At 47.0% G+C, this 22,261-nt stretch overlaps 2 protein-coding genes and 1 long non-coding RNA gene across 6 annotated transcripts; 2 read left to right on the forward strand and 1 right to left on the reverse strand.

Moving 5' to 3' along the window:
* Positions 1 to 3,149: 3,149 nt before the first annotated feature.
* LOC123171561 (uncharacterized) lies at positions 3,150 to 13,219 on the forward strand. Of its 3 annotated transcripts, none has more exons than XR_006485294.1 (4): positions 3,150 to 5,107; positions 10,826 to 11,814; positions 12,584 to 12,757; positions 12,847 to 13,219. XR_006485294.1 is itself a non-coding variant. In XM_044589014.1 (2 exons), the coding sequence occupies exon 2, from the start codon at positions 6,600 to 6,602 to the stop codon at positions 7,107 to 7,109; it is 510 nt and encodes a 169-aa protein (XP_044444949.1). In that variant the 5' UTR covers positions 3,150 to 3,305; positions 4,626 to 6,599; the 3' UTR covers positions 7,110 to 7,914. The 3 variants fall into 3 exon arrangements, 1 of the variants encoding a protein (XP_044444949.1); XR_006485293.1 differs by having other exon boundaries at positions 3,150 to 3,305; positions 4,034 to 11,814; XM_044589014.1 differs by lacking the exons at positions 10,826 to 11,814; positions 12,584 to 12,757; positions 12,847 to 13,219 and having other exon boundaries at positions 3,150 to 3,305; positions 4,626 to 7,914.
* LOC123171560 (ethylene-responsive transcription factor WIN1) lies at positions 13,193 to 14,695 on the reverse strand. Its single transcript, XM_044589013.1, has 2 exons — positions 14,386 to 14,695; positions 13,193 to 14,176 (listed from the first exon to the last, which is right to left on the reverse strand). Exons 1-2 carry the CDS (start codon positions 14,466 to 14,468, stop codon positions 13,576 to 13,578), a joined length of 684 nt encoding a protein of 227 aa, XP_044444948.1. The 5' UTR covers positions 14,469 to 14,695; the 3' UTR covers positions 13,193 to 13,575.
* LOC123171562 (uncharacterized) lies at positions 13,914 to 17,447 on the forward strand. Of its 2 annotated transcripts, none has more exons than XR_006485295.1 (4): positions 13,914 to 14,152; positions 15,875 to 16,037; positions 16,111 to 16,941; positions 17,015 to 17,447. It is a non-coding gene; the product is annotated as an uncharacterized lncRNA (long non-coding RNA). The 2 variants fall into 2 exon arrangements; XR_006485296.1 differs by having other exon boundaries at positions 16,111 to 16,692; positions 16,888 to 17,447.
* The last annotated feature ends 4,814 nt before the right edge of the window (positions 17,448 to 22,261 follow it).

A 22,261-nucleotide genomic window follows, 5' to 3' on the forward strand; every position in this document is an offset into this window, starting at 1 on the left:
ACTCTTTTGAAATTTGGTGAACTTTTTTCCAAAATTCTTGAACATTTTATCAGTTTGATGAACTTTTTTTAAATTGATGATCTTTTTTTCTGTTCGATGAACTTATTTTAAGTTGATGAACTTTTTTCAAAATTTATGGAAAAAGCTCATCAATTTTTTAAAAAGTCTATCAATTTTGGATGGCCGTCGGATGAATTCATGGTTCATGCAGGTTTCAAAGATGAGTTTGATGCATACGTATAAAATTTACGGAAAAAGCTCATCAATTTTTTAAAAAGTCTATCAATTTAGAAAAAAAGTTTATGAATTTAAAAAAACACGCATTAAAGAAAACAAAAAAGATGAAACAAAAAAGGATAAGAAAAAAAGAACAAACCGAACTGAAGAATGAATAAAAGAAGAAAGCAAAGTATCTTCGCAGTAGCGGGGCGATGCCCTCATGGTTAGAGTGGAACCCTCACAACGAGGGATCGCAAGTTCGTACCCTGTTCATTAAAAAGCGAGGCACAAGCTTAACGAGTCGAAGTATCAAGCGCTCATTAAACTCGCGAGCTACGAGCTTTTGGTCCAACCCTAACTTGAAGCGCAAAAAAGGATATGCCGAAGGTCTCCTCCAAACTCCAAAGGCACGCGTTGATTAGTCCGAAGAAGGCGTTAATCACTAGTTGAAGAGTACTCGTTGCAAAGATCACTCCAACTCCCCTGGTTACGACAAGTGGCACACATGCAGCTCCTCTCATCGCCGATCATCCCGAATGCCGTCTTGAGCACCCCGCACGGCCGCCGCGACGCGATCGCCTCCACCTCGACGGCGAGGCAGGAGTAGAGCGCCTCGAGCTCCGCGAAGCCCCTCCGCTCGTGGTGGCGCCTCGCGGCCCTGTCAGCGGCGCGATGCTCCCGGCACCTCGCCCTCGCCGCCAGCGTGTCCGCCACCGTGCCCTCCCAGAGGCGCTTGGAGAGTTTGTAGACCCTCATGTCGTCGTCTGTGACGGGGACGGTGCCGCGGGAAGGCGACGACGGCAGGCTGATGTCGTCTTCCTCGGACAGACGGAGGAGATCGCGGACTTCGTTTCTAGCATGAGAATCTTATATTTTATGCCTCATCCTCTCCTTTTGTGACTAGGGTTTGAAGATTTTTTGAATGCTCTCCTTCACCTCCGAGGATTACCGTGTTACCAGCTTGTTCTCCTTGCCGTCGGAGGTTGTTAATGGTGAAACATCCACCGTGTTTTGCGTTGGAGCAGCTCCTGTTGTTCAGATCATAACTTTTCAATCTTAATTCTTGGTGGAGTTGGGGTCTGGTGGGCTAAGCGGCAAGTGCGGTCTCGAGGAAGACGCCGACAGCAAAGATGCAACCGAGACGGGCAGCCGGAGCTGTGCAAGAATTCAAGCGGCGCAGCTCTTAAAGCTCGTCAAGTTATAGTTACACGTGACCTAGATGATACACGAACACATATCACACATGGTCGACTTTTGCAATGGCCAACCCAATCATGGATGGACCCACCAGAAAAAAACATTCCATGGATTGATGGGTTGTCATTCTGCTAGCGCTAATTAGTTGTATGACCCTTCTGCTATGGATTGATGGATTGTCGTTCCGAGAGCATGAACAACCTGTTTGGTAAACACTTAGGCAGGGGAATGGGAGTTTGCACAAGGGTGTTTATGAAGGGATTAGTCATGGGAAGTAGATTTTTACTCCCATTCCCTTGTTTGGTATATGATGGGAATTAGCGTGGGATAAAACTCTGCTCACGAATTAACAGGGTACCCCTGGGAAGAAATAGGTGGGAATTGGCTTCCTCAACTCCCATTCCCCTTCCTACTTAAACTCCCATTCCCTTTAATCAAACAGTGGACTTTTAATCTCCTCACCCCTCAACTCCCATTCCCCATCTCGAATTCCCCCGAACCAAACACGCTGGAAGGGCATAGGGAGAGAGAGAGAGATTTCATACGTAATCAGTCTTATGTAATCAATGTAATAGAGGTGGCAGTTTTTTATTGGGCGAAATTAGAGGAGGGAGGCCCACCCAATTGAATTCATGGGGGTGGAGAGATAAATTAGGAAGTTTATGTATCCGTCAACAAAAATTAGGAAGTTTACGTATCCGTCAAAAAAAAATTAGGAAGTTTAGTAAACGAAGAACGTTGGTGTGCGTAGCTGTAGCATTTTTGGATTTCATAGAAGAGAAAGATTTTCACAGCAGGAGAGAGGGAGGGGGGGAGGGAGGGAGGGAGGGAGTTTTTTCTTTTGAGAAGTTATCACGGGAGGAATTGAAAGAGAGATTTGCGGGAGAATAGTGGAGAGAGATATTTTAGCGGGAGTAAATGAGATGTTATCACAGGATTAATTGAGAGATTAACGGGAGAGACAGTAGGATTCGGGGTGGAAGACCGTGACCATGAGAGAGAGATTTTACATATTTTTAACGTATAATAGAATTGAGATTTAGTTTTGTTCGTTTCTTGAATAGGTTTTAAAGTATACCATGAAATAGGTATTTAGAAGTATGCAATGAAAAGTTAGACATATATACTTGGATTTGCATCACATAAATGCTTATTTATGCACAAAACTGGTTGTTGTAGTAATATCTGCATACTATTGTTTCTCGGAATTTTGTTATAGCCGTAAGCACATAAATGTTTATTTATGCACAAAACTGGTTGTTGTAGTTTTATCTACATACTATTGCTTCTCGGAATTTTGTTATAGCCGTACGCATGGACACTTGGTATGACAGTTCCTTTTTTGTATATATACTCTTGGTATTTTCGCGTGCGTTGCAACGGATATACACAATTAAAACGCTACCGTGGCGGCAAATTGGTCTATCGTGAAATTAACCACTACCATAGTAGCGCCAAAGGATCTTTGCGGCAGAAAAATCATTAATTCTCATCCATATTCATTTAGTTTCATATGTTAATCTCTCCTTCTTTATAAGATCAAATATGTGACGATGTTATGGTAGTGGTTGCTTTGACGATAGACCAGTTTGTCTCATAGTGTTTTAATTGTGTATCCCGTTGCAACGCACGGGCAATTACCTAGTAAATGGAAAAAGGCCCACATCGCCAAATCACATATCGACAGCCCATATAAACCATAACACACATGCACACGGCCCAACTGAACAATGAACACTCCCAAACACGAGCCCATCCCCTCCCCGTCTTGGCGTCTCTCAATGTGCAGCGCCGCTCACCTCACCGGCGACCCGAATCCCTCGCCGTCCCCGTACATGATACCCGGCGCGTGTCCACTTGGTCTCCGTTCCGCTCCGCCGCGCTGCGAGGTATGCCGAAAGTTTCCTCTCCTAATCGACTCTCGTGTTTCTGGACGAAGGGAAATGGATGGTGGGCGAGGCGGGGCCGTGGGGGCGTAACGCGCGACTACCTTGAGCCGAGATGACTGCTCTGGGTGCGCACGGACGCCGAAACGCGGGCCGGTTTTCGCGGGGCTCGAACGGGGGAGACGCAGAGTGACCAGGCGAGGGCGAATTTTGAGGAGCTGCCCCCGGAATTTTGGCAGGATTTTAGGTTTCGCGGTGTAGATTATGTTGTACTCCCTCCGTTCCTAAATATTTGTCTTTTTAGATATTTCAAATGGACTATCACATACGGATGTATATAGACATATTTTAGATTGTAGATTCACTCATTTTGCTTTGTATGTAGTCACTTGTTGAAATCTTTAGAAAGACAAATATTTAGGAACGGAGGGAGTAGTTAGGACCTCCTTGTGATCGTATCCACGTGGCCATGTGGATGCGTGGCTTGGTGCAAATGTGACTATTGCCTTTGTTGGTTTATAGGCAATGCTTTTGTTGGTTTTGCTGCTTTTGGGAGGTTAAGGTTTCTGGACATAATTTCTGAATGCTTGTTGTTTCGAGCTAGTAGTAGTTATTTACAATGCCTCTGAAGTTTGAATTCAGATGAATGTCAGATAAAAGCATGGATTCTTGTTAATAACTCTGGCATTGCAAGTTCATTATATATTTGCGAAGTAATGTGCACTATGCAGGTGCTTTACCTGTCTCATGCATCTGATTCAAGCGAAGCTGGATGACAATTTGCTAGTTCTGTGTCTTCCTGCCATGGTATGTTTAGCAGGGAAGAGTCCTTCCTAAAGAGCACAATTGTGTTGTATGTGGGTGACATGGCAAGTACACATGTGGCCAAATAATGGAAGCTTTTGACTCTGTTAATGCTTTTTCGAAGCGGACTCTGTTAATGCTAGGTATCTGCAAAGAAACAGTTATGTTCCCAGTTGACAAAATCTCTAGTTGTTCAAATGTGCAGTTGTGGCACTTATGGACTAGCAAGGACCATTTGCAGTTGCTCCTGTTGGTGGAAGAGCAAGCAATAGTGCTTCAAAAGGATCTACCTTTTAAAACTTCTCTATGGCGATCCTTTGCCCCAGAAATGGAGAAATTGAGATGTGTGGTACCACTATCTATAGTAGGCTGGTTGATCCTACAATGTTGAACCTTATAATCTTCTGCACCCTTGTTTGGATGATTTAGATTGTTTAAAGTCAATGACATGTAGGTATTTATAGGCCATGTAACTCTTTCAAGCACTTCCACAAGACCTAATTGCGTCATTTTAACCAGGTTGTGATGTTTCAGCATTCAGCAGCAGTATGTTTGATCAGGAAGACTAAAACTCTGGTGACAGTAATATATGTACCAGATGGAAACAAAGTAAGCTGTACAAAGGATTTGAACAACTGAACAAGTAGTCACCATTGTGGAGTTGTAGAATTTTCATTACAGGAGAAATATCTGCCACTGTTTCTAACAAGTTTATGGACAGAGTATGAATCGTGGATTTTGAGAGTATGCCAAGTCATATTTAGTTAACCTGAAAAATTCCTCCAAGCAGTATCTTGAATGGAGGACGGGGATGTGTTAATTTCTTTGCGATTGAGGATGACTGCAAGATTTTAGTTGGTCTGTTCATTCTCTGAAGCCTGTCGGAGTGCAGTGGCGACTCTTCGTCTCTTTGACATGCATTCTATAGCATAAATTCATATGACAAATGTAAATTATCTGCCCCTATGTCAGTGTAAACAATATATGAGTCAAATACAAAGGTATGATTTGCAGTTTTCCTTTATCCTATTGTAGTTGTTCAAGTTTTTGATTTGTGAAAGTAATTGTTAGAATCCGTTTGTAGTTAATGAGTTACATCACAGCTTTAGAACATTTGATTCTGTACTTGTGTGGCTAGCTCTAGCACAGGCAACTATGATTGATGTCTTACCATATATAGGAGTGACTCTATACTCTCCCAGCAGAAAGCTGGACAGATCTTGGTAGCTAATAATTTAGTGCAAATCAGCCATTCAACTCATTTTGGTTTTAGGATATTTGCTGTTTCCTTTCAAGAAGCATGGAGTCATTTTGCTCCCTTATTGTACGATGCCCCTTAGCATATGTTACTCTTACGGCGACTTCTTTTGCTGTAGTTTTGGTCCCTTCTAGTCTAGATACTTAAGGAATTTTCTTGGTTGTCAATCTGCTCTGTGTTTTCACTCGGGAATGCAATGATTAACCCGTTTGCCACATTCTATCTAGACCTCCTGCTCCTCCATATTGAATTATAGGGTCAAATTTGTGACCTGGTTGCTTGTGGATATATCTAGTATCAAACAATCAAGGTGTCCGGTATAGGTTGATTATGTCGGGTAATATGTGCTCTTTCTGAACTTCTTTTGTATAGAGAAGTTATACTTCTATTGTATTGATTGTACTTGGTTGGGAATTAAGTTACGCTCTGGCCATTTCTAAAATGAGACTGAGAGGGAAATTTTATAATATGTGGGTTACTCGTTTGTCATCTTTTGAAAGCAAATGGACAAATACATATAACATGACCTCAGTCCTATTGTTGCTTTGAAGGTTGCTTTTGCACAATGTAGGCCTGGCACATTTATGCTCTTGAAACTGTTCGCCTGGGTTCTTGTGCTCTAAGTGTCATCACCTGCCTATAACTCTTGACTATCATATTCTGGTTAAAAAATTTCTTGACTATCATAGGGTCCATGCATTCAGGTCTGTTAGTCTATGTTTAGCTTAAGGATATTATTCTGAGAAATAGAAGATCTGCACAACTATTTAGGTTGCAAATAATAAGTGAGACCGAACATCATTCAAGTATAAAAGAATTCAAATGATGAAATTGAAATTGTGGCTGTCGAAATAAACAGTTTATGCATGTACCAAGACCAACACCATGACTTCACATTTTTCAAACGAACAAATTATTACACTAGACAATATTGATGCCAGACTTGAATCAAATACAATTGCGCCATTAGTGTTTATGTGATAGGTGGAAAAGCCCCCCCCCCCCCCCCCCGGCCCCTGCGTCGCTCCCAGGGGGCGACTCGGGTGGCGAAACCCTAGCCGCCACCTCAAACTCCCCTCGCCGTCGCCGGAGGATACCGGCGGGCGAAGCCCTCGCCGGTGGACGGCGGCGGCGGGGCCCTCGTCCGTGAGCTCGCGCGCTGCTGTTTGTGCGCTGGAGCGGCGGGAGCGCGCGGTGGCGAGGCAGGCGGTCGTCTGCGCTCCGGGGAGGCCGTGATGGTGTGGAACGCGTGCGCGGTGGCGCTGCTGTGGCGGCGGCCGGCCGCTGCTACGAGCAGCAGAGATGAGGGCGCCCAGATCTGGGTTGCGCGTTTCTGCCCCAACCCACCCGTCCCCCTCCTTCCACCCTCCCGGCCGCCGCCGGTGGTAGCCGCTGGGCGGGTGAGCACGCGCGCGGCGGCCCTTGCCCCGGCGATTCCTGGCGGCGGATGCTGCGGGCCGGCGTGGCGGCGGCGCGGTGCACGTGGCTGTTGTCGCCTGCTCGCCGCGCTCCCGGCGGTGGCCCTCACGAGTGCGGCTCTCCACAATGAATATGAGGACGAGAGCGGCCCTCACGAGTGCGGCTCTCACTACCAGAAGGAGTGGGTAGTAGCGGCGGAGCACTCGAGCGAGAAGGTACTGGTGGAGCAGCAACTTGAGCAGCAAGCACAGATGGAACTTGAAGCAGACCGGCACCACGAAGGCGAGTCTCCTCAGCACGAAGCTCAGAAAGCACCTCAGAAATAGGAACACGGCCACGAGCAAACAACTGAGCACGCCGAGGCTCAAACTCCCCACGGAGCCGCGACAGAAACTCATAGACACGCTGAAACTCCAAGTCGGACCTCACAGTCTGGCAACAGGCGCAAGTGCCACAAACAGCAGTGCGAAGGGAGTCAAGCTGGCGCCAGATAGCAGAACTCTGAGTGTAGAACTCATCAATAGTGGAGTCTCCCTGCTGAAGAGCATGCTCCTGACGTACCACAGACAAGTAGAGAGCATCACCAGAGGGCTGATAGCGCTGACGAAGATGAGTCCACATCTCAAACACAGTGCCGAGACCCATAAACTCAGAAGCAAACTGTGGTAGAACACTGGCAGTGAGGACAGCAGCTGCACGAGCATCATCATCACACCACTGAGTGTAAGCAGCCAGATCATCACGATAAACGGAAAGAGCATCCGAATAAACCACGACCTGCTGGTCATAAGCAGCAACCGCATCATCAGCAGCAACTCGGGCTGCAGCCCTATCATCATCAGAAGCATTTGCCGCAAGATCCGGTGGAGGCGGCGGTGGGATAGGAGCCACAGGAGGAACCGGGCGCTGAGGACAAGGAACCTCGCCGGAAAGAACTCCCCAGAGACGAAGGACACGCATGTGAATGCGCATAAAAGCAGCAAACTCAGCATAGCTAGCCCCATCAAAAATCACCGGGCAGCGCGGAATGGCGACATAGCCCAACGAGGTCGAAGACATGGTGTGCTCTCTGTACCTCTTTTTTTTTTACCTTCTCTTTTTTTTAATCAATCCACACAACCGATCGATGAATCCAGAGTAAGTCAAACGATAGAAGCAGCGCCCGCAGCGCTCGTACACCAGAATCAGAGGAGCAAAGTTGCGGCGACCCGACCTGGGTGAGCCAAAGGCCAGCGGCGGCGGCCGGACCAGAGCGCCAGTCAGAGACGCGGAGGCGGCGGCCGGACCTGAGCGCCAGTCAGAGACGCGGCGACGACTGCCGGACCTCGAGCACCAGCCCGAGACGCGGAGGCGGCGGCCGGACCCGAGCGCCAGTCAGAGACGCAGCGGCGGCGGCGGCCGGACCTCGAGCACCAGCCCGAGACGCGACGGCGGCGGCCCGACCTGGAAGAGCAGAAGGCCGATGGGGGATGCCGGACCTCGAGGCGGCAGGGTGCCTCGAGTGGCCGGACTTCGCTGTTTGGCGGGTAGAGACGAGACGGAGATCGGCTACGAGACGCGTCAGGAGCACTAGCACGATCTGGCAAACGGGATCGGCGGCAGAGCAAAGAGATTGACTTCACGGAGAGGAGCAGCAGCGACTGGTTCGATGAGACCAAGTCTCGATGGGATCCAACAGCCAGCTATGGATCGATGTGTGGACGCCCGCAGGAGCGGAGGAGCAGAATGAGCCGGTGAGAGATTGGATCGAAAAAAAAACTAGAGCTCTAATACCATGTTGAGAGGAGAACAACTTGTATTATTAGGAGGTCAAAGCCAACATATATACACATACATGAGGATGCCAAAAGGCTCAAGAGGATGCCAATAGACTAGAATGCAAAAGGCCAAAAGACTATATTAATATAACTCTAACAGTACCTCTGATGTCTTCCTGTTCAATGAAATGAAACGCAAAGTCTCTTGCGTTTTCTCGAAAAAATACAATTGCGCCATGCATATTTTTTAAATAGTATCAGATTTGATCTATGTCCTATTGCCGTATGAAAGTTGTTGGTCCAGAAGTTCGAACTAGTTCACTTGGCCTTTCTGGACTGTTTTTTTCAAAAAGAAAATGTTGGTGATGTGCAATAACTAGACACTAACCAGTAGGACCAGGCAAACCACTATATATTCATTCTTCAAAGGTATGTCAGCGGGAGCTGTCAAAAAGTTAGTTTATTCTAGTGAAATAATGTTTTTACAAAATTACAGGTTTATTTTCAAATCTATAAAGAACTAAAGGGTTAAGCAGCAATTTAGCATAGAGTAGCCTTCCATACCTATTCTGTAGCCTGGTCAACTGCGATGCTAGATGTTCGTCTGCATTTTTATTACCATGTCGGGCCATCGCTATTAACACTGAATTCTCAAAACATCCTAGAAAACATTTACTACTTCCTTGAGAAGTTTACCCCTTATCTCTGTACTTCTTCAAGCTCGAAAAAAGAACTCTGTACTTCTGCAAGATTAATGAGTAAATCTTCAGTTTTTCGATGTTTTGACCGCCGCCTGTAGTCTTGGAAATTTTTCTCTAGTATTATACGATGGTCGAAATTGGGGATCTTTTCTGCATGCATACCACGGTTACACTGTGACATATACTAAAATGTTGTTCTGAAAGTCTTAGTGTAATGTATGTGTAAACTGAAATAAAGGGTATGCATTATTTATTTTGTTCTATGGACAGGATTGTTGAAATAAACCCAAGATAATGATTCATCAAGCATATAACCATTCTGAATGGCTATGAGCCTTTGATAGTGTCAAGATCTAACAACTAGCTAGGACCACCAGCAGTACTAAGCCCTCCTAAGAGGGGTAGGGGTCTGATCATACACTAAGCAGTTATACTTACCAACGCTTTGCAATGGGTGGTTGGCTGATCTACAGCTAGCTGCTTGCAGAAATGCTGGTCAGACCTGATTCTTTTAGAGTGATGTTTTAGAGAATGTGCAAGAGCTTTGCACATTTTATCATGAAGAAGCGTGCCAGATGTGATTTATCTTTGATAAAAGAAGTATCGATACCGATAAACCCAGAGTGTGCGTACACACTAACTGCAGACCAAAGCATTCCAATATTTACTAAGCAGGTTCATTTCCTATGTGCATTATGAATTAGCTGTGTCCGCACATAACATGTTTCGTTGGCATCTTCCTAAACATGGTAAATTGGCGGTTCTCTCATGTTGGGTCTCTTTTACGCTATAGCTTTGCGTAGTATAGCAATTTACTCGCTGGATATTTCAGCAGTCCAATGTGTTTGGAACTCGGAATAGTTATAAAAGTATGGTGGTATACTTTTGATTTGAACCATCTGGTAATCTTTGATTCAATTTTTACAGGTCACAATACAATGACAAAATCTAGACTCTCGGCCCTAATCAACCCTAATTTCTTTACTTCTTAATTGCAAATTTATGGTTCACTATTTGATGCATGGTTAATACTCCATTTTTTTCTTTTGGGTGTTTTTTCGGAGAAAGAAGTTTAGGCAAACTTATTTTTCAAATGATGTTGTCTCATATCTGAGTATATATTGCATAGTCTTCGCAAAAAGGTATACATTACAGTGGAAACCATGCACTGCAAGTGTGCGGTTGCTGATATACCAATTACCAAGTCTTATGACCCTAACCCTACAAGTTTCTATACCAATAATACTACAAGTTAGGTGAGATGCTTTCCGTTTGAACTATTTGTGAATCCTTAATTCAGTTTATAAATCACAATACATTGGTTGTTGGCAAAAAATAGACTCTCAACCCTAATCACTTCTATATTAATAGGCACATGATTAGTCTCTGATATAGTCTTTTGTTACAACCTAGTGTGAACTTATCCCTCGAGTGGTTTATGGGAGAAATAATTTCAGTGAGCTTCTATTTTAAATACGTTTTTCTTTGTATGTGTGAATTGCCTTAAAAATACTTATCATATCTGTCCTACTTATGCTCGTCTGTTCACTCTTCTCCCAATCTTCCTCCTTCAAACTCTGACAGGGCAGGACCATGCAAACCTTCACGGTCCTCCTGAATTCCCCCCTCGTGCCGTCTCCTTCCACTAATTACATTCGGACCAACTGTCAAACAAGTTCTTGTTCTTGGGTATACCAAATTCCACCTTGTTTTCTGTGGTTCGTGGCGTAGCACAGGCACCTTGCTGGTAAGCAGTAGAATATAGTGGAAATGTACACTTAAAATTGATTCTTCACTTACAAGCTAAGGAATGCATGACGTCCTTTGTCTAACAGTTTACGTTTGCAGCCTCCTCTTTATCCAAAAGTTGAAACATAGCAGCTTTCCATTTTTCTACTCATTGGCATTGCCAGGGTAATACTCCTGCTATCTTTACCATCCACTTGACAATGTCATTAATCAATTAGTTGGCATGTACATGCACCATAATTTGGGCCATTTTAGGTGGATCTGGGGGATAACAGTGTCAACATCGCTGGGTAACTTAATGCGATATGCCTTACAAATGTTGAATGTTGATTAGGATGGCATCGCCAGATTGATTCCAATGAGTGTAGCAAAGGGCAAAGTTAATGTTGGGGGACCAGTACACCTACACTACTGGACATATTGAATGCATGCTTTTGCAACATGGGAGGTCCTTCACCAGCTACTGTGGCACCACAAGATGTCAAGGCGGGACTAGTATGATCTTTTTCAGAAAATATAGCAGCAGCAGCAGTGTCACTACCCTAAATCATTGGAGCATCATATATCTAACAATTTGTTCTGCAGGACATATTAGGAGCACTAATTGTCATAATATTTCAGCTTTGCTGTGCGGAGCCCATTTATTATGTTTTGATGGATGGAGACCTGAAGTGGTGATCACCTTTTCTGATAACAAGGACATGACGAGAAAGGCAAACTGATTTGTTTGTATCTAAGCATCCCAACTCAGTAGGGATCTCGCTATATTGGCATCGCTTTTGCTTCTGGCCACCACCATTGGATTTCACCAAGGTCTTAATCAGGTACCATTTCATCATTTTGTGTACCACTGCACTACTACTAAATGTGTAGTGCCACTGTCTTAGACCTCATACTAGTGTATGCATCAATGGCAGGCAGCTAGTATATATCCTCATGCTGTTATTATTATTCTTATTTTTTCTGACATGATTGTACTTTATGGCTGACCAACTAACTGACCGGGCCCTTCTGCATTGACTGCGTGCTTTACCAACCTATAGAACCAACCGTGTGGAGCTGATTTGCACTTCATTGCGACTATATGTGTGTCGTGAAAATAAGAAAGGGAAACAATATGGGGACCATGGATCTTTATCACCCATTTTAGTGCTTCCTTTTCTTTTCCCATTTAACATTTCATACATGATTGTTATCTTATCCTGCAAACACTGTTGCTTGCTAGCTCGTGCTGCATTGGCGTCGCAGCACAAAACGCAATTGCTTGAAGGTGACAATGCATATGTATGGATGAAAACCTAGCATTTATAATTCTGTATGCATGTGGTTTTGTGCACCATCTTGGTTTAGTTGATGCCTTGTGGTCATCTACTGGTCCACATAGCCTGGTGCAGTAGTGCGTATGGTCTGTGTACTAGTCATAGTCTAACATGGTTACTGATTATTGATCATCTCCCAACTGGACCTATTTTAATACTGAGAAATGTAAATCTGATATTCTTTCAAATTCGATGCACTTACACATGTTAATGTTAACGCACTGACGTATTTGAGTTCGCCTCTAGCTAGCTGACGGATGATGTTTCCATGCAGCAATTTTCTTAGAGCATCTGATGATTCGTGACTGATCCCTTGTGTATTACAAGAGGGTTACACACGGGAACATCCAGGAATTGCATGGAGAGTCTCATGCGCAGGAGTAATTGATTGACAGATGTTTTCGGTAAATCGCATTCTTCGTCTCGTTTGGGCTTACCAAATGATTTCGTAAGTTCACTTCTCAATTAAATTCTCATTGACGCTCTTCGGCTAACTACGTTCTTTGAGGTCACTAATGGAGTTGAGATGATGTACAGGAAAACTCGGGGTGCACGCTATCTCTTACCTTCGGTGATTACTCCTTCCGGCTATACGAAGTACTAACATGCCGCATACATGTTCAAAATTTTGTGCTTGCATAGTTGCATTCATATGATGGTCCATTTACAAATTTTGGAACCTTGTTCTTAATTAGGGTTACGACTATGGGACTAGAATGAACAGTGCTTACAGACGACTGTCTTGTCAAACTAAGAATGTGCAAATATCACCTCACCATATTCCGGATATCCCTTTGATGAAGAGAGACGCTTAAATTCGCCCGACTGAAAACAACACTTCATCTGTATAGTCTAACAAAGGAAATCAAATGCACAAGAGTACTGCACTACAAGGTGTTTATTCCATTTATTAGAAAGCGATATCATCACTGATATATACGTAATCATATAGTACTATATAGTCTGATATGATGTTGATACATAGTGTGAGTATCATGACGGTGACGGCATATACATAGTTACATACAAGTAAGCCTTTGATTAATTTATAAATACACTGGGCTTCACACACGTACACACACACAGTAGTGATTAATCGTTGTCCTAAGCTTGATTTTACGTAGTGCGTGATGGAGAGATGCTCAGCTGGTACCTACGATGTGGAGCGAGCAATGATCTTAACTGCCTGTGCGCCAACCACCCTACCAGATCCTTGATCTGGGATGGTGACCTGATCACACTTTCTTAACCGTGCAATATTTTTCTTCAGATGACGAGGCTGCCTTCTTCACCGTGCAGCAGCCCATGTGACGGCGAGGCCGGGCTGCTCCTGCTCAGCAGCTCCTCGATCATCTGCAGCGCGATCCTCTCCTCGTCTTCCATTGTCTCCGGCGGCGAGCCCGTTGTGGACGTGGAAGTGGACGAGGAAGGAGTCGCCGACACCGTGCTGTCACTGGGCGTTGGTGCCGCTGCCGCTGTCGCCGGCTCCTTGTTGAGCTCGACGGTCATGACCCAGCTGGAGTCGGCGCGGGCACCCGCGCGCTTCTGCCAGACGCCAATGTGCGACTTCTCGGTGTCGAGGCGGAGGCAGGTGAGGGACGGGGACGGTGTCTTGCAGCACTTGCGGAGCTTGGCGCTGAGGATCTGTGACAGGCTGCTGGCGCCGGCCGCGCCAGAGGACGACGAGCCGACGCCACCGCGGCCGTCCCGCGCCGCTGCTGGGGCGACGATGATCTCCCCGTTGGCGCTCCTTGGCACGGGGAAGTTGGTCTTGGCGTTGCGCCCGCTCATCAGGATGGCGGCCTCGTCGTACGCCCGCGCCGCCTCCTCCGCCGTCTCAAAGGTGCCCAGCCACACCCTCCTCTTCCTGCAAACCATACACAACACACATGCATGCATTTGGAACGCATCAAGAGAAAATCGACGAAAGCAACCTTAAAGTACGTAGCAATTCAAACAGGAATCAATGTATCTATCTCTCAGGACACAGCGGGATAGCTACACGAGTAGGCCGGCGAGTAGGAGTAGAGCAGCTAGTGAGAGTGAGAGAGAGAGCTAGGGAGTAGTGAGGCTTACAGGAGAGGGTGCCTGATCTCGGAGACCCAGGAGCCCCAGTGGCGCTGCCTGACGCCGCGAAACTTCTTCTTGGACTGTACCATGATGTTTCTCTGCGGAATGCAGAGCGAGCAAGATTCTCTGGCAGGGAAGAGGAGGCCCGGAAGAGGACGGGCAGAGGGAGGGAATGATCAGCACAGCAGGCAGTGTGACAGTGCGAGTGAGTGAGTGAGTGTGAGCCCGGCCTCCTCCACGGAAGAGTGGGGGGAGCAGTGTAGTGTGGGGAGGAGCGAAGGCCCTGCTGCTCCCAGTGAATATAAGCTACTGCACTGCCCCTCGGACCCCCTGTACTTGCAGAGCGTTAAATGTGGTTAGATAGAAAGATGGATAGGCCGATGCGTATACACGTACGCTTCCGCTTGCATACATACATAGGCCTACATTGCGTATGCGCGTGAAAGAGGGGGAGACCGTGGGAGCAGTGAAGAATGGATTTGGGGGTGGCCAGTGGCAGTAACTTCAAGTGTGAGTACGTGTGCCTTGCGTTCCACGTATCTGTTGAACGGTTGGGCTGCTTCCATGCATGCTCGTCCTTGTTCACTTGTACTGCTACTCCGCTAGGACACTGTGGTACTGTCATGTGTGCACCCACTGTAAGGAGAGCTTCTGAACAGATTTCGTGTGACCATGCAGTACACGCACCGAGTCTACCCATCATCTTACCAGGACAAAGTTACTTCCAGGAGCTAGTACAAGTTACAACTGTAGTTTCAGCTGGTTGAAATTCACTACTCCCTAAAGGAGGTTGTGGCATTAGTGACTACTACATGAATACAAGGATACAACATATGTAGTGGTGCCTAAAGGGCAGGCAATTCAGCTAGTAATTACCTACCCTGTAACTGTAATCCATGGAGGGAGGTTGGAGCCGTGGGGTCGGGAGCTGTAACAGCATGCGTGTAGCAAGTGATAAAGCTTTAGCCCAGCGCAGCCAGAGGGAAAGACAAAGATCAAAGGAGAGAAGAAAAGTCTCTCCCGCGAGAGCTTGCTGGGTGAAGGGAAGAGGGGGCCCCCGTTGCGGTGCTGGGGTGGGCTGTCGGTGAACTGTGGCCGAGTGGCAACATAACCACTCCCTCCCCGCTGCCTGCCAGTACGTAACCCCGGTAATTAACTCCCCCACCCACACGCTTGGCGACCTCATTTATGGCGTCGGAGACCTCATTTGCAGGAGACGAGCCGGAGCCATGGATCAACCCGCCCCCAGCTCTTATTATTGGTAATCTCCTTTGGTTTTCGAAATCACTCTTGTTGCTCCCTGCTCAGTGCCACTCCTACATACTCCAGCTGGTTGTCATTTGTTTCTAAACGTTACTCCTATAAATTCCTTGAGTGCATATGGATCAAACGGCAAACATAAGATCTCTTTTTGAGCATGGGCCAAACTGCATTATCATTTTTATAGTAGTACCACATAATATCTCACCATACTATGAAATTAATTGATGATCAGGGCTGATTTCTGACACTCAAGCCAGTGGAGTACTACCCGTATACATTTCCGAACGGAGAAGACGAGTGGAGGACAGTACCGCTCCTACTCCACAACAATAAAGCATGCGTGAATGCCGATACGACGTGCCCATGATGGACGTGGTAACTCATCAGGCAGTCAAGTGCGAGCTGCTACTCCTATATCCAGGACTGAACAAATCTATGCCATGCACTGACGCACGCGCTGCACTGCAGGTTAACTACGCCAGTTCCAAAGCCACCGGCCACGCACTCGCGGCCGAGCCACGGGGGAGAACACTAGACTTGCAAGAAGTTGGCCGGCAATAACTGCATCCTCCTCCCGATCCATCAACCCATCGACCCGCCGTTCATCCGGTAGTACGACTCGCTCGCTCAATCACCCGCTCGCTCAAGCAGCCAATCATGGGTCCATCCATGGCGTCGACCGGCAGAGCTCCGTAAAAAAAGGTGAAAGGAAATTAATGGCGCCAGCGGGAATTGAGTGGGCACGAGCGCGCTTTCACGGCTCGGCTCCACTCAGATACGCGTGTCAGTGAGTTCGTCTGGCGTGCGTGCAGGACGACGGATGGAAGCTTCTCTGTCCTGCCCTGCTAGCCCGATCGATCGCACGTACAGCGGTCGCACGCGCGGTCCTTTCTTTCCAGTGGAAAGTGCGTCGCAGCAGCAGCCGCGGGGCAGGGCAGGGCAGGGCAGGTTAAGGTGGTTGTTGGCTGTGCGTGTGACCGGCGCTGTCAGGACATGTCTGTGTGAAAGACGGTTAAAAAGGGCGCCAGGGGCAGTTACGCCGTGCTGGAGGTACGATGCCGTTACTCCTCCCAGTCCTCTGGTGACCAATGCCAGTGAGTGATTTGATCTACTAGTAGCAGACAGCATCCGGCAACTCGATTATACTCCTACGGCTTTGTAGGTCATAGTGCGTGGTGTTTGGAACCTTGGATGCTAATGTTTAACCTCTGATGTTTTCTTGAGAAATGTTTATCCTCTAATTAGGTGGCGCGGGTAATGACAGTGCTTCAGGAGGGACTATTTTGGCGTTTAACCAAGGTAGGAGAGCCCTCTACTTGCTTAATCAGAGGATACTCATTTTGGTCTCTGCTGAGCTGACGCCCTGTGCAAGTTCACATTGTGCACGCGAGAGACGGCGGGGCCGAAGCCGAGCTGGCCGGGCCGGGCGCCGATCGTTTCGGGCAGCGGAGGGCGGCGACCGGTCCTGTGTGGCGTCCAGATCGGCAGAGAAGTCTTGGATCGGGAAGGCGCGTGCTGGTTACACTCGGGTGTGACCTCGAAGAGGCATCTACAGCTGCATGCACGGTGATGGAGTGGTTGGCGACTTCCCAGACTGTGCTAATCAGACCTTTCTAATAAAACCCATAGGATTTAATCCCCGCCTAATCTTGTTCCAGCGCAATTAGAAGTACTGGAGGGCAATCGATCGTTCCAATTAACTGCAACTTTGTATAATCAATTGTGGCTCCAGCTTGGTTAGGTACTGGCACTGCAACTCCACCTCAGTAAAAGCTTCTAGTCGTACGCGTGGTGGTTTTACTTCATTACTGTTTTTATTAAGCAGCCGCCGCGTTAAAACGCAAGGGGGGCCTTTCTCGGTCGTGCGTGCATGGGGTCAGCACAGCAGCAGTTAGCACCAAACGATCGCCACTAGCAGTGCCACTAGTGTGCATGGCACCACCTTTGGCACACGGAGAAAAAGGGATGGATGGATCGGTCGGTCTTTTGTTGGAACTTGGAACTGCCGCACCTGCAGCGCGGTGTGCAGGGGGCGGACCGATCAGAGTGTCCTGACTCCGAGGTATCCGGCCTAGACTGTGTCGGCCGGCCGACGACCCGAGGGAGGGAGGGTCCATTATTTTTGCCTGTACCAGCTCGGCCATGGGAAGGGTTGGCCGGGCACAATAATGAGGCTGTCGTCCCCGGGTGTACGGTGGTTGCAAACGGGCTAGCGGATGGTGGTTGTTGGGGCTGGCTCTAGGTCTGGGCCGCCTGACTTCTTTCTTGCCTAGTGTATGTACGTGGGCTCTCGGGCTCACAAGGAGCATACTACAGGTCTCTGTGCGGTCTTGTCTCTAAAAAAAGGTCTCTGTGCGGTCCAGTGCTGCTAGGAGTCTCGACCATACTACGGTTGGTTGACGTGACGATGTGGTGCCTTCTCCCGTTGGGGTAGCCTCGGCCTCTCTCTCTCTCTCTTCTATTGCCGACCTCTGAGATCTGGTGAACGGCGATTCGGCGCCTCGCGTCTGCAGCGTAGAGCGGCCATGCGTGTCTATGTACACGACGTCAGCGTGCATGCCTGTGCACGGGCAACTGAGTACATCGGCCGTCGGTGGCAATCCCGACTACAGCGCGGTTGATCACCAAAGAGCGCGTACTGGAGTTCGAAGGAGTTCTGTGTAGCGATGAAATTGCGGCACCCCAAATCACGGGATTTTGGGCATGTGGAACTTTATCCTCTCGGCTTGTTCTGTAGCATGGTCCATCAATTGGTCCTAATTCGCCGGATCAGTGGTGTCACGATAATGTGATATATACGCACGCTCTCAATCATTTCCCAGTCTGAGGCGGAACTAGCAGTACAACTTAGAGAATCCCTCTTCACTAATCACTCCAAAGTACAGATTACATAGAGTTGGGCAAAGGAATTCAAGAATCTGGGGGAGCTGGATAGACGAAACAAGCAAGAAAGAGATCAGAGAATAGAGCCATAGCTGGGAGAGAAAGCCGCAGCCATCGTGATCCGAACGGATGATTGATCGATCCTTTCCTCCGAAAGTGTTGTTCTAATCCAAGCTCACTCATGTGAGCTCGGTGAACAGTAAAATGAAAAGAAAAATAAAAAAATTCAAAAAATCTTAATAAAAAATTATGTGGAATATTGACAAAAGTTTTAATAGCATGCAAAATTTCAACACCAGATGACATTCGTGGAAAATCTAGCAAAAAAAACTATGCTCCAAAATGCGTTTGAAAACAACATTTTCGAGCATCGATTTTTTTTGCTGCCAGATTTTGCAGGAACGTCATTTGGTGTTGAAATTTTGCAAGATATCAAAATATTTGTCAATGTTTAACACAATTTTTTTTTGAAACTTTAGAAACAAAATTCATTTTCTTTTGATTTTATTGTCCACATGAGATCATGTGAGCTCGGGATCAAAAGAGTTGTGTCCCCTTTCCTCTTGCTACTTATAGAGCTAGCTTCCTTCATGTTGCGAGCTGGGTCAGGCCCATCACCAACGGCCCAAGTACTAGCCCAACGGCAGCTTGGGTCTTGACATGATGGCCATAATAATCTTCATTATAGTGATATTGGCCGAAAAAACACTTTGTCAGAGTCGCCAACGCGCCCTCTATTGTCATAATTTTTTAGGGTGCTCCAAAGCAAGCCTGCGAGACTCTATATTTGAAGACTATGAGGGATATTTGGAGCACATTCCATCCCAAAAATGGTTTGGCACGAGTGATATTTCCCCATTTTGCTGCTCTTCATGCCCGTGTCGCCGCCTTTCACCACTTCTCACTCCCCACTCCACACCAACGACAACATGGCAGGCGACTCGACCCGCGCCTTTGATTCCATCGTTTGAGAGTCAGATCTCGCACCTACTGCGGCTTCGGCGACTCTTGCACCTCCCATGCCTCCGATGGCCGGCCGACGTCTAGGCCAACACTCGCCCCCCTTACGGGCGAAGAGTTTGACACAGTGGTGGCAAAGCCTACCATGTCGCGTGAAGGTGTCGGCTTCCCCCCGAAGGGACAGAAGAAGAAGAGGGGAAAACTAGGTGCCCGCGCCCTCCCCCTCCTCACTTCGCCCGAAGGCAGGAGAAACTAGGGCACCTTCCCAGACATACACCGACCAAGATACAACGATGAGGTATAAAAAGCAACCCTTTGCCTTTTATTTGGTTTTAGTTTGATTGAATGGGAGGTGGTCGTGGAAATTTGTGGCAAATGTGCAATGTTTGCGATGTAGCGGCGATTTTCTTAGTTTGGAGGGGGTCAACCTTCAACGACGAATCATTTCTAAATGTTATGATGGGTCGGTCCGGGACAAATGATGTCGATCTCGGAGGCGCGTCGTTGTCGTATTTTAATCATTAGTTTGACCGAGATACGAAAATTGATCAATTCAAGACCACCAGCTCGTCAATGAAGAAGGCAATTCGGGGATGCAACTTTAAGGTTGTTGAGGATGTTTTGCTTGTCCTGGCATGGCAATATCTCTCTCTCGATGCAATCATCTAAAAAGATCAATCAACAACAAAGCATTGGAAACACGTCGAGGAGCATTTAAAATTTCATCTTGGGCACAAAATGAATCGCACCCTCAAGTCTCTCACAAACTGATGGGTACGATTCAAAAGATGTGCAATGATTTTGCGAGTTGTAACGAGCAAGTGAAGCACGCTCCTTCTAGCATTACGTTGAGTTGGTATTGGATTGCCACATTTGCATTACTTTGAGCATTTTCATCAATTTGTTTGTTTTAGGATGTGATGGTCCAAGAGAGGTATAAACAAATGCACATGTCGAGCCAACCGACTGGCCTTCAATATTGTTGGGTGTTGTTGGAAGAGTTGGGAGACAAGAAATGATGACGACTGTTAAAAAGCTAGGAAGTGCATCAATACTGCTCTAGAGATGGATGACGGAAAAGATGATGATAATGGAGAGGAAATGACAAAGCTGCCTAAAAGTACCACTCTGGCATCTAGCTCGACGAGTTGACGAGGACAAGAAACGAGTACGTCGAGAAGAGGAAACAATAAAAGCTAGAGATGGAGGAGAAGAAGAACCAAGAGAAGATGGTGAGATGAGATGAAATGCTGGAGAGCAGATGACATCAGGAAGAGAAGGAGGCGTGTATGGTGTAAATTTAGCAGGAGATGGAGGTGCATAGGCTCCAGATTAACCAGGATATGGAGGCGTGTAAGATCCAAATTAAGAAGGACCAGGCAAGAGATGAACGCACAGCCGAGCAGAATATATTCATCATGTTGGATCCGAACCAAATGGATCTAGTGGAACGAGATTTTTGGGCGGAGAAGAAGATTTGATCATTCGTTTCAAGAAAGTCGAAGGAGGGGGCAGTGCACACGAAGGGAAAATGTGATTTGTACCAGTTGAATAGTTTTGTTCCTGCAACTTGTCAAAGACTATGTGTTTGTTTGCCTGATGTGGTAACGTTTAAATTTAGAGGGAATCATAGCGTTTGAATTATAAACAATGGTGACTGTGAGTTTGCGCGTCTCCTACCCAACTTCCATACCCATATGAAACGTACTGCATAAGATAGACGGCGATCGTTGATACGGTGATGCTAGAGTTGCTCTTAAGCTTCTTGATTTTTAAGAAAGCACCAGGACACTGCCATTTCCTTATGGAATAATGTAGCCTCAGAAAATTGCTCGTGATTTAGAGTTAGCAAGACCGTTTCTTTAAAACAAAGAACAATGTGTGTTGTAGAAGTTTCAAAGAGGCCATCCTCTAACAGTGTTGTCTCCCAATAAAGAGCACATGTCCCTTTTTTTTGCATTTTGGTCATCACTGGGTTCAGTTTTCACGACTTCAATTTTTGCAAGTAAGTTAGTAAGGCATTATCATCATTTTTTTGACATCGACACTCCACTTTATTGAATGGTAACAGCGGCTACATTACTGACCATGCGGGGAATAAGGTCATCAGGAGGTTCATCTAACCAAGAAGTATCTGGATAGAAATATGCTTCGAGAGGAGAGGTCAGAGGCGGGCGATCTGAAATCCTAGACGCCGCCCTATCTCCTCCTTCTCTCGCTACCACCTAAGCACGTCGTCGTTGGGGGTGGGGAGGTCCTGGTCATGGGTGGCATGGGGTGGTGAGGATTTGTGGGCTACTATGGCATCTGCGTAGGAGAAGTGATCGAAGCTGGTTGTGTTCGCCGGCGGCATTGGTGAAGCCGACAATGCCTAGAGGGCCCCAAATCCAAGGTGATGGCGGCCTCCGACGGCTATGTTGGGGGAACGTAGCATTCAATTTGAAAAATTCCTACGATCACGCAAGATCTATCTAGGAGATGCATAGCAACGAGACGGGGAGAGTGTGTCCACGTACCCTCGTAGACCGAAAGCGGAAGCGTTAGGTTAACGCGATTGATGTAGTCGAATGTCTTCACGATCCAACTGATCCTAGTACCGAACGTACGTCACCTCCGTGTTCAGCTCGATGACTCCCCTCGAACTCTTGATCCAGCAGAGGGTCGAGGGAGAGTTCCGTTAGCACGACGGCGTGGTGACGGTGATGGTGATGTGATCCGCGCAGGGCTTCGCCTAAGCACTACGACACTATGACCGGAGGCGTAAACTGTGGAGGGG

This window comes from Triticum aestivum, chromosome 7D (genome assembly GCF_018294505.1).
Source record: "Triticum aestivum cultivar Chinese Spring chromosome 7D, IWGSC CS RefSeq v2.1, whole genome shotgun sequence".
NCBI classification, from domain to species: domain Eukaryota; kingdom Viridiplantae; phylum Streptophyta; class Magnoliopsida; order Poales; family Poaceae; genus Triticum; species Triticum aestivum.